The sequence below is a fragment of the Pristis pectinata genome, chromosome 1 (genome assembly GCF_009764475.1).
Source record: "Pristis pectinata isolate sPriPec2 chromosome 1, sPriPec2.1.pri, whole genome shotgun sequence".
NCBI lineage: Eukaryota > Metazoa > Chordata > Chondrichthyes > Rhinopristiformes > Pristidae > Pristis > Pristis pectinata.
Genome location: NC_067405.1, coordinates 138,923,170 through 138,935,390, shown reverse-complemented (window position 1 = coordinate 138,935,390; position 12,221 = coordinate 138,923,170). Strand labels below are relative to the sequence as shown.

The 12,221-nt window shown below is 41.4% G+C and overlaps 1 protein-coding gene across 1 annotated transcript in view; it reads left to right on the top strand.

Moving 5' to 3' along the window:
• Window positions 1–310: 310 nt before the first annotated feature.
• The window catches only part of sptlc2a (serine palmitoyltransferase, long chain base subunit 2a), a 130,846-nt gene continuing 118,935 nt past the window's right edge, over window positions 311–12,221 (top strand). The window contains exon 1 of the mRNA XM_052012930.1: window positions 311–741. Within this exon, the coding sequence (XP_051868890.1) occupies window positions 607–741 (135 nt within the window). The 5' untranslated portion in view covers window positions 311–606. The remainder of the gene's footprint in view (window positions 742–12,221) is intronic.

The window sequence follows — 12,221 nt, the reverse complement described above, 5'->3', positions numbered from 1 at the left end:
GCAGGTGGGTCTGAGCACTGAGATATTTGTGTGATGGGATGGAGAAAGGGGTGTGAGTGAACTAAGCATCCTTACAGCGTGAGTCATCCGACACACCGGGGTTACTCGCGGTCACGGCCAGCGCCGCCCTCAAGCGGAGGCGGAGGCGGAGTCGATGGGATGCCCAGGCCTCGCCTTCGCGACGTCACCGGGGGAGTCACGTGGGCCGCCGGCGCCGTCTGCCATTGGCGGTGGGTTGCGACGTGACGTCCTTCCGGTGTTTGTCCCTCCCTCCCTCCGCCTCTCGTTCGCTCCCCGGGTCCTGTCAGCTGGTTCGGGGGCCACATACCACACGCTTCGCTCGGCGGTGGGGAGGGGGGAAAAGAAGGGGGCTGGTGGGTCAAGCGGCAGAGGTTTCTTTCCACTGGATAGCAAGTAGCGGCGAGGGTCTGACCCGCAGGAGGAAAGTAGGCCGGGAATAGGGTGAGGGGCAGCAGGGCGGACCGGGTAGGGGCAACAGGGCGGACCGGGTCCGGACGACTTGGCCGAGCCGGACCCTGTCTGGTGGATTGGCTGTGGCTGAGCAGGGGTGTGGGTAGAGCTCCCTGGGCTGAAGAGGTGGGCGGCATGGAGAGCAAGCTGGCGCCCAACGGGGACATTTACAGCACCGTCAACGGGTTCATGGAGAAAGCGCACTCGGAGAGCAAGGCTGCAGCCTGGAAGAACGGCTTCGTGAAGCCGGGGTTGGCTCAGAATGGGCAGGTAAGGCTGGGGCGTTGGCGGCAGGGAGTTGCCGCAGGAGTGGGACTGTGGCGCGCATCTGAGCAGGTGTGGAGGGAAGAGTTACGGATGGCCAAGGAGGTGATCTCTGATGCAGAGAGGTGTGATGTATGGAATCTGTTGCCAGCCAGTACGTTCGAGCCGAGCTGTAGAAGTCTCACATAAGAGTAAAGACGTTTGAGAGCGTTGAGCATTTCCTGTGACTTTGCATATCGTTGTAGCCACACAGTGTCGAAGTTCTTTGGCAACTATTACATCTACATGTAACTGCACCAAGAATAGCAACATTTAAGCGTTGTTCTCGAAACGTAGTTTGACGGCTAAACGAATACACTTTATAAACTGCATATGTAATTAAAACATTGCTTGTTTTTAATAATTAAATAGTTTGTCAGGACTGTCGTTGGAAAACCAACTGTAACTCATTATGTCCGCCCACTCTCTGATATAAAACTTTGCTGTGTGGTATTTTCTGAAGTATTTTATGGAAAAACCTTGTACACAGACAATGAGAAATTCTTGAATGAAATTTGATTAGACTTTTTGTAATTCATTGCACCAGTGAAGTCTCATCTTGTACTACTTTAATACACAAGATTTCAAAAAAAACTGAGAACTAATAGTATCCTATAATGAACTATTTGTATGGAATGAGTTACACAAATTCTGCTCCCCAAAATATCTGTCAGCTTCATATTTGTAATTGATATTTCACTCTGTTAATTGGCATTTCCAAGGGAGTGTTTCAAACTTTTTTACTCCATTCCTCTCTCTATTTCATTGGTATTTTCTGTACTTGGTCACTACATATTCTGTATATGTGGATCCTGAGTCTCTGGATCGCCATTAATTTTAGCTCTTCATTTCAAAAAAAATTCTGAACTGAGTTCCAAAGAGGAGGATCTCACTTTTTAAATTCCTTTACAAAAGATGGACATTGCTGCCCATCCCTAAGTGCCCATAAAAGGCACTTGTGTGCTGCTAGCTTGAACAGCTGTAGTACATGTGGTGAACAAACTCATAAGTGGAATAGTCTCCACTTGTCTCAGTCAATGTAGCTTCAGCAACATTCAAAGCATCCAAGATTAAAATCTATTTGATTGGCAACCCTTGCAACACAGGTACGCCAGACCTTTTGTATCATCTATAAAATGCATGCACTTGTTAAGATGTATTCAACTACATCTCCCAAACATGTGGTCTCTACCATCTGGAAGGGGAACAAACATGGGAATGGCATCACTTCCCCACTTATATTTGCAAGTCAGGGTCATATTTATTTCTTCCTTCATTGTCAGAATCTAAGTATAAGAACTGCCTATACAATGGCACCATAGGGATCTCTTCTGCAAGTGGCCCACCACTGTGGGTTGAGGGTTGGCCTGGTTCAGAGGAGGGAGAGGGAAAATCTTTTGCTTACATTATCTGGGTGTCATTAGCAAATTTGGACAGGTAGCTTTTTATCCTATCGCCTGATGTTACTAAATAGTGAATGGTTAAGACTTATCCTTTCAGAGCATTACTAGTTCTGCATTCCTGCCAATTTGAGTAGTTTCTCAGTATTCCTTTTATGTCTCAATTTCCTTGCCAATGGTTTACTCTAACTTCATGGTCTTCAACTTGAGGGGGACACTTTGGAAGTCAATAACAAAACATCCATAGACATTGTAATCTTCCTGTTCCCTTTATCTGGCAAGCCATGCTTTTTACTGCTGGAAAAACAATTCTATTCGTTTCCCATCAGTTTTTAAGGAGTCCCATTTGTTCTTGAATCTCTTCTGTTTTGTGCCCTTTTTTCTTTGTTTCTCTTCCAGCCGCCAGAGTCTGGTAGCTTGTATTTTCTTTTGGTCCCTCAATCCCAAGAGACTGCCCCTAAAAAAAAAGAGGATTATTTGCTTCTACTCTGATTTCTTGGGTTCTGAAGTGACCTTGTAAACAAGCCCACAGATGGGGCAGGTGAGTGGTTGGTTTGTGAAGTGGTGTGCCCCTTCAGCCTTTTATCCTGGGTTTGTGTGCTCCCCATGTGTGGACTTGGGGTTCTCAATAGCTTAGACTCATTTGATATAATCAGCACTGTTTTGTGCAGGGGAGGTCAGATCTTACAAATTTTGAGGTGATGATGATGATTGAGGGTGGGGTAGTGGATGTTATGTACATGAACTTTAGTAAAGTTTTTGACAGGGTCCCTTGTGGTAGGCTGATCTGGAAGATTAAGGCATGTGATATCCATGGAGACTTGGTAGATTGGCTTAGCCATAGAAAACAGGGTAGTGGTGGAGGGGTATTATTTTGACTGGGAGTCCGTGACCAGTAGTGTTCAGCAAGGATCAGTGCTGGGACCGCTTTCTGTTATATATAAATGATTTATGTGAAAATGTAAGTGAGCTGAATAGCAAGTTTGCAGGCAACACAAAACTTTGCCTGGAATGCACTGCCAGTGGAGGTGGTGGAAGCAGATACAATAGCAGTGTTTAAGAGGCATTTAGACAAACCCGTGAACAGGCAGGGATTGGAGGGATATAGACCATGTGCAAGCAGATGGAATTAGTTTTGATTGGCATCATGGTTGGCACAGACATTGTGGGCTGAAGGGCCTGTTCCTGTGTTGTGTTCTATGTTTAAAAAAAGCCTATAGAAGCACAAAACCATAGAAGTACAGAAGAGTGGATGGTTGGGTGGTGAAGGGTGATATTCAAACCAACTTGCTTTAGGTGGACTTTAAAAATTACAAAGGTGTTGTGGGTGGTTTTGTGAACCAGATTCAAAAAATTTCTTGTAAAGTATTAATGTTTATTTTCTTGGCTGCAATTGACTCCATGTTCCTTGCTGTTTTGCATTTTAACATTTAGGGTTGATTGTCTTGTTTGTCTATATTGTTCAAACTTTGGCACAGTCTGAGTTTTGAGTTTTGTTGCATTGAGCTTGTGATTGTAAAGCTCCACCCTGAAATGACTGAGAACGAGTTGGCTCACTTTGAGAATGTAAGGAGAAACCATTCAGTCCCTCAAGCCATTTGAAGAGTTTATGGATGATCCTTGGCATCACTTTACACTGACCCCATATCCCTTTATTCACTTCAATATATTTATCCAAGTACTTTTGAGTTTTAATACAATATTCATTTATGGGAGGGTGACTTTTGTTTGTTTTCAAAATAAAAGTTGGTTCTTGTAATAACTGTGGAATTTAACTTTCCTGCTATTAAAGGTTAGTGTGGAAATACCAGTTAAAGGTAGGACAGATTTAATGCACTTTATGATGTGACAAACATGCTAGTGATGGTTTTGCATTACATTTTCATTTTGCATAATATGTTTTTGATTTTTAAAGTACTGTAGATAAAAGGTGAAAATACTATACACTGGCTTTTTGCAGAAGAAGCACATTTATCTTGGAAACTAACTGGAGATGGGCTTTCTTTTGATTCTTATAAGAACCAAATCACACAGGAGTTTCCAAACAAAACTGGAATGAATTCAAGCCACCTATTATAGACTCCAAGTCTGAGGAAGGATTCAATTGGTCCTAGATGATGTGCAGTGGTCATTATTGCTACTTCAGAAACAATTGCACCATTTTAAAAGTTCTACAAATACTACTTTAATAAATTGTTGGTGATTGGAGATGATAGCGATTGTGGAGTTTTTAATGGCCCGGTGATATTTTGTTAACTATCATCGTGTCCCTTGAAAGCTGGTGTCATAGCAAACCTTCTCAGTTACTGTGTCAGTGTTTGCAGCATTTTTCTATGGAGCCAAGCTTAAGGGAATTGACTTTATTGGGATTATATACTGAATTCTTAACTTCCACATCTAGATTTTTTTTAATGTCTGGATCCCATGAATTTATGGTGGGTTTTCTGATGTCTATTCTGCTTTGCAACCTCTATTTCAAAACAAATGTTATTGTTAAATCCCATTAACTGTTTCAGTGCCATTCTGTGGGCTATACCTCAAGTGATTACTGGAAAGTGTTGTTTCATCTTTCTGGCATTTCTAAGTACGCAGAATTGCTTGTGGCACTGATAGTGCTATAGTTGAGCAGCTCTTCAACATAAGGATTCTAAATGAGATCAGCAGTTAATCCAGCATTAAAATAAACACTACTTCATGAGACGTAGATTTTAATTGAACATCTACAGTTAATGTACAGTTAATGTTTTTATATTCTATAGTATATAAAGAGATTTATCTGCATATCATTTCTTGGTACATCTGTAGTAAAGGTGTCAGTCATTAATTCTGCTTGGGTAAAGTGGAGCCCCTGATTTGTTATATGGTATTATAGGTTTACTACCACTGTTCACATTGCATGCTGCAATTCCAGTGCTTTTTGTGAAGATTATAAAGCAGTGGCTTTAACATTACAGAAGTTTGTGATTAGTTATGCAGTACATTCTTATTCCCTGTGTTCAAATGCAATCTTGCTCACCCCAAAGTGTTTTCTACTAGTTTATGCCATAAGAAGTTAAGATTATCCATCCCCCTAATCCAACAGGGGATTTAAGATATAATTATGGACGTATTAATCTATGTGTTTATAGTATTACTATATTATTGCTTCACTGAAGGAAAAGGAGCATCCCTTAAAGTCACAGTTTACTTCAAATCAGTGCCACATCTGGACATTGCATCATCTCTCCTTTCTTTTTTCCCCTTTTGTTTTGACTTGGCTTTCTTCTGCCCCTAACTCTTGGAAAAACTTGAAATGGTTGTGGGCAGCTTGCACTTTAAAATCACATCTCTGAAAGTTGAGTTGGTATTTGAACATAATTCATTAAAAATAGAGATATGGGTTCAAGCTACACTCCAGGATATTTCAATGCATTCTGATAGACAAGATATTAAACAGAGGCTTTATCTCTTATTTAAATGGGTGGAAATTAAAACATTGTTTTGAAGAATTCTGCCAATGTCCTTGTCAACCCTGTCGGATATTCTAAATATCTCCCAATCTGCTGCCTTTGTCTACTAGTATTGTCTACATTTATGCCTTTTTAAATACATTGTCTCCATGTATTTGAAGTCTGGCAATGGTTTTTGTTGATAAAATGACAGGATTTCACATACACCAATGAGATGAGTGGCCACATGTTTTTATTGGTTGAAGGTTTAGTATTTTTTGGTGGCTGAGAACAGCTCCTTTCTCATTAGAGGAAAAGTGCAATAGGATGAGAGAAAAGAAACTGCAGAAGGATGCATCTTCAGAATAGATGTGGTGGAGATGGCAATGTTACAGGAGGCAGCATGAGAGGAGTTCAAGTCGAGGTAGCTGTGGGAGTTGGTGGGTTTAGAGAAGGTGTCAATGGCATGTCTGTCTTCTGAGATGGAGATAGAAGTCCTGCAATGGAAGAGAAGTATGAGAGCTGGCCCAGGTGAAATTGAGGGCAGGGTGGAAGGTGATGAAATTGAGTCCTGCATGAGTGCAGGAAGCAGCATCTATGTAGTCATCGATCTGCTGGAGAAAGAGTTGGGGGTGTGCCAGATTAGGCATAGCTAGGGCCCATGTGAGTGCCATGGTTACCTCTTTGATCTGTAGAAAGTGGGAGGAATCAAAAGAGAGATCCTTGAGGGTAAGGACATGTTTTGCAAAGCAGACAAGTGTTAGTGGAGAGGAACTGTTTGAGGCTTTGTTCAAGAAAGAAAGACCTTCCAGGTGGAGGTGTATATAGAGACTGGATGTCCATGATAAAGATGAGCTGGTTGGAATCGTGGAATTATCAAAATGGTGGAGGGCATGAGAGGTGTGCTGAAGGAATGAGTTCAGTGGGGCAGGAACAGGCCTGCTGGGGCAGTCCTGTTTATGGATTTTGGGTAAGAAATAGAAGCAGACAGTGTGAGTTTGGGGTACTGAGGCTGGAGGCTGTGGAGGTGAGATCTCCTGATTTGATGAGATTTGCAATGGTCTGGAAGATGGTGGTTTGGTGGTTGGTAAGTACAAGGTGCAAGAAAGCTGGCGCCTGGCCTCCAAGGTAGAGGTCAGTGCACAAGACTACAACAGCACTCCCCTTGTCCTGACTAGGTCAGGATTGGTCTGAAGTGTGGAGTGCTGCACATTCGGAAGCGGTGAGGAGAGTGGAGAAGTCGAGGTGGTCAATGTCACATAATCAATTGGAAATGAAAAGATCAGGAAAGGGTAAAAGGCCAGAAGGGGAAATCCAAGTGGAAGGGGTGTGCTCGATGAGAATGGGTCATCAGTGGTGGGGAGGGGATTCCTTGCCAAAGAAATGGGTGCAGAGGTGGCAGAAGAAGAGCTCAACATCATGTCGGGCGTGGAACTTGCTCAGACACAGGAATTTGTGATGGATGTTTTGTAGCCACATACCACAGCTAAGCATGATGGGAAATGAAGCCAAATTTAACTGTGGGTAACAACGTACCTAAAGAGCAGGCAATTATTAACATCATGCCCAAATGTTGGCATCAATGAAAATGTGGCACTGCTTAGGTTGTGTATTTGATTACAGGAGTGATGAGACAAACTGAATAGAATAGTGCCATTCGTTCAAATTTGACTTCAGGGAAGTGAATTGACTGAAAGTTTACAGGTGTCTTGGCAAGCTAATCCTGTCAGTGCATTTGTATCTTTGGGAGATCATGCAGAGCTCTTGTAATTAGAAATATTTTAAATGTCAGGAAAGGCTGATAATTAAAAGTAATTATTTTGATTAATGATTTGCTACTCAGTGCTGAGTCACTTGGCACAATTAAAACTTGTATCACAAACTGCAACCCACCTGACAGTTTTGTTTTGCATCTTTTGTGCCTTGCCAATATCTTGATACCAGAATATCTGATCATTATCACACTAGGCTGGTGTTTTGGGGAAATTGTTTTTCACATTCACTAGGTAACAGTGACTACATTCTAAAAACGCACTTCCAACCCAATGAATTAATGAATGGCCCAGAGCTGTGAAAACTGCCATTTGAAATGTAAATCTTAGTGACCAGTATACTTCTGTTAAGATGTTCAACTTTATTGGCCATTTTGCATTGAAAAGCACTTGCTTCAATTGTGAATTTTCTTTAGTGAAGCAAACCATTCTTAGGTAAGTGGGTAGTTGAGACTGAATTAAGAGGTTATCTGCAAAGACTCTTGAGGACTATTGAGCCCATAACAATGAGTTGCAAAAAGAAAATCCTGCGCTGGAAGTTTGAAATAAAAACAATGCTAGAAATCCACAGTCAGCAAGGATGGTAAAGTTGAAGCTCTGAAAAGTCATTGACCTGTAGTCTGCTTGGAACAGTCACTTTGGTTGTAAATTTTAGCCTGGTAAGTGCTTTCTAGAGAAGAAACTTCCAAAGTGCCTAGAGGACAAGTGCAATTTACAAAAAGGACATGTGCAATGAAAAACTTACTTGCAGCAGCATGACAGGCATATAGCATCAGATAAGCAACATTCACAAGAAAGACATCAATTAAACATAAATTGTGCACAATTTTTACAAGAAAGAACACAATTAGAACAAAAAAATAAGTCCATTTCAGTGCAAAGCAATCAAAATGGCCATAGTATTGCTAAACTGTGGTGATTAGGGTTTTGCTGGTTGGTTCAAGAACCAAATGATTGAAGGGAAGTAGCTATCCCTAAACCTGGTGGTGTGGGGCTTCAGGCTTCTGTACCTCCTGCCTGATGGTAGCTGCGAGAAGATGGCATGGCCTGGATGGTGGGGATCTTTGGGTACAAAATATTCTGCAGATGCTGGAATGTGGAGCAATACACAGTGCTGGAGGAACTCAGCAGGTCAGGCAGTGTTCATGGAGGGAAAAAAACACTTGACATTTTGGGCCAAGGGCCTTCATCAGGACTGGAAAGGAAGAGGGTAGAAACCAGAATTAGGAGGGGGGAGGCAAGTGCCCAGGAAGGCCATGTGGCTGTGGAAGTGAGTCTGGGTCAGCATGTGGTTGGAGAGCAGCAGAGATCACAGAAGGGGAGCAATGAGAGAGGGTCTCTCAGAACTCCCGTCAAAGAGAGGAGGAAAACTTCTTCAGGGTAGGCATCCCTGGAAGAGACTTTGTAGTGGAGTAGCAAAACAGACACAATTCTGTGAATGCAGGAATCTGGAGCAATACGCAAGAAGTGCTGGAGGAACTCAGCAGGTCAGGCAGCATCCAAGGAGGGGAAAAAATACAGTTGAGGTTTTGGGTCTTTGGATGTTACTGCCTTAAGACAGCATCTCTAGATACTACCAATGATGGGGAGGGATGTGTCCATTATGTATTGGGCAGAGTCCACTACTCTTTGCAGCTTCTTACATTTCTGCACATTCGAATTGCTGTACCAGACCATGATGCAACCGGTCAGGATACTTTCAACAGGAGTCTTCATGTCCAAAAATGTCAACCTGTATCACATGCTAGTGCTCGGGAAACATTTTGAACCAAGCTATATAAGAAGACAATTAGAACCAAAAGCTTCGAAGTTCAAAAGGTTGTACCATAAGAGAGGTTTAGGAAGGGAATTGTGGCTGAATATCTAGGCAGCCGAAACCATTGCTGACAGCATTGGGACAATTAAATTTAAGTAGATGCAAGGGACCAGAATTAAGCATGTGGTGTGTTGCATGGATGTTAGAGATGGGAAAGGGTTAAGTCAGAGGCATTTGAAAGTGAATAATTTTAATATTGTGACTAAACTGTATGGGGGCTTGTGAAATTAGATACAAGCAGAATTTGTTTATGGAGGATGTGAAGTACTTTGACCATATTGTGCTTTGGGACATTCCAAGGCTGCGAAAGAACTTTTTCAATGGACTTCTTTATGTATCAGTCTGTTCGGACCATTTGCTGTAAATGCAGGGATTTCTGGGGCCCAGACTTCTGTTCCATCATTTTATCAGAATGAGACTTGGGTTAGTATGTAATACCATTTTGAATTTGAAGATTAAAGAAAATGACTATTTTAGTGGTAATAGGCTTGGAGTAAATTTGGCAGTTTGAGGAACTGAATTCAACTGTAAAAACAAAGTTGGTGTCTGTTAAACTAAGATGTGCCACAAGTACACATTGTGTGTTTTATAAATTGGCCACAAGCCACATCACCATTCTTATTAAGGATAGTCAGCATTTATTGTCCTAACTTTACAAAGGGGACTGTGCAAGTAGCATATTGACCGGGAGAAGTGGAATAGTTGCTCAAAATGTCATTGCTAATGTGCACCACTGTTGTACACAGTTGACCATGAGATCAGCAGTAGCTCACCTGGGATTACTATACCATGTATAGTAATTACATGGTCCTTTCTCTCTGTTCCCCTGCGTTAACTAGTTTCTAAAGTCCCAAAGATAATGAATTGCATGCAAATTCATCACTAACACCAAAAACAAGTTAACGAGTAAGCTTCACTGTGCAAGAGGATTATGTATATGAAGAACATTGGGATGTTTCTAAGAAACGTTGTGGAATTATGCAAATATGGGTCCGTTATACTTATTTGCCAACAAGCTTTCACTGTCTAACCAGGTTTGTGTGTTGATGGTTCAGCCATTTCTAAAGGTAGAGTTGCTCTAAAGGTAACAGGTAGTTGTGTCATAGTGGCATGATGCATTTGTAGAAGCTGTTAGATTAATATCACAGGAACTGCAGTTGTTAGAATACTTCATGATGGTGATACATTTTAATACTTTCATGCTTCTCTTATTTTAGTATCAAGAGAATGAGGAAGTTGTGGGTGTGATTACTATTTGCTTAATGCAACCCTTGTCTCCTGGTTGGAACTAGTCCAGCAAGTTGTACAGGAATTTTAAAGCTTTTTTAATTTTGCAAAACGTGAGAAACTCAGTGCCTGGTATATGGTGAACACCTTTAAAGTAAATTGCTTAAATTGAAGAAAAGAGTCATTAATACTTAATTGACATGAGTGTCCTCTTCTGGTAAATGACAATGAAACAATTAAACCTAGCCTGAATTAAATAATTTAGCCAATTTTAAATTAATTTGAGGTCCTTTAACTGAAACTAAATATACCTATATTCTGTAAAGTAGCAGACACCAATATCTTCAATCTGCTCAATTATTTTGAATGGAAAGAATCCATTTTAAACAATAGTCTATTATGTTACATGTGAACTTCAGACAAATTGCTTTTAAGTAGTCAGTGGCTCCTGTTTAATAGAAATTTAAGTATAAAGCAGCTTGCATTCCACAAAAAGATGTTGACTGTTGCACATTAGCGCACTTCAGAGGTTTGGATGATTTCATGAGGGATGCAAGTGAGGTCACTGTAAACATCTAAATCCCTGATGTATGCAAATCCATGTACTCCGGGATTATATTCCCACTGCTGCATAGATTGTGTGCTACAAGATCACTACCGTTATTTTTATATGCTTGGCTATCTGGGAATTTCTGTTCATTTGAGTTTTCATATTACTGGAATAAAGCCTTAAACATTTAGTCTATCAAAAGTTCCAGATGCATTGCTAAATGACAAAAGAAAAGCAAGTTGTTCATATCTTCAGATGTCATGTGTCATTGTTGCCCACTTAACCAATGCACATACTATCTTTACCAAGTTCCTTTTCACTTTATGAATAAAGTAAAACGAAAAAAGTTGAACACATTAATATGAACACATTATAAAAACAAAATTCAAAGTAATGTAATACAAAACATTGAAGTCAATACTTCCATAGATCATAATCCTGTTACTTTGTGGTATGTCATCAGTTATCATTTACAACCTTAAAACAAAGCACTGTGGCTGTTCAGGATAAACCTTGGCAAATGGGCATCTCTCCCCCCCAGACTTTCCTGCAATATGGTTAGGAATAGTCAGCATCGCTTTGTCAAGGGCAGGTCCTGTCTTACAAGCCTGATTGAATTTTTGAGGATGTGACTAAGCACATTGATGAAGGGAGAGCCGTAGATGTAGTGTATATGGATTTCAGCAAGGTGTTTGATAAGGTATCCCATGCGAGGCTTATGGAGAAGGTGAAGAGACATGGGATCCGAGGGGACATTGCGGTATGGATCCAGAACTGGCTGGCCCACAGAAGGCAAAGAGTGGTTGTTGAAGGGTCGTATTCTGAGTGGAGGTCAGTGACCAGTGGTGTACCTTGGGGATCTGTACTGGGACCCTTGCTCTTTGATTTTTTTTTTATATAAATGACCTGGATGAGGAAGTGGAGGGGTGGGTTACTAAGTTTGCAGATGACACGATGGTTGGGGGTGTTGTGGATAGTTTGGAGGGCTGTCAGAGGTTACAGAGGGACATAGGTTGCAGAGTTGGGCTAAGAAGTGGCAGATGCAGTTCAACCCAGATAAGTGTGAAGTGGTTCATTTTGGGAGGTCAGATATGTTGGTGGAATATAGCATCAATGGTAGAGGATGTGTGAAGGATCAGAGGGATCTTGGGATCCGAGTCCATAGGACGCTCAAAGCGGCTGTGCAGGTTGACTCTGGTTAAGAAGGCACATGGTGTATTGTCCTTCAATCGGGGAATTGAATTTAGGAGCCAA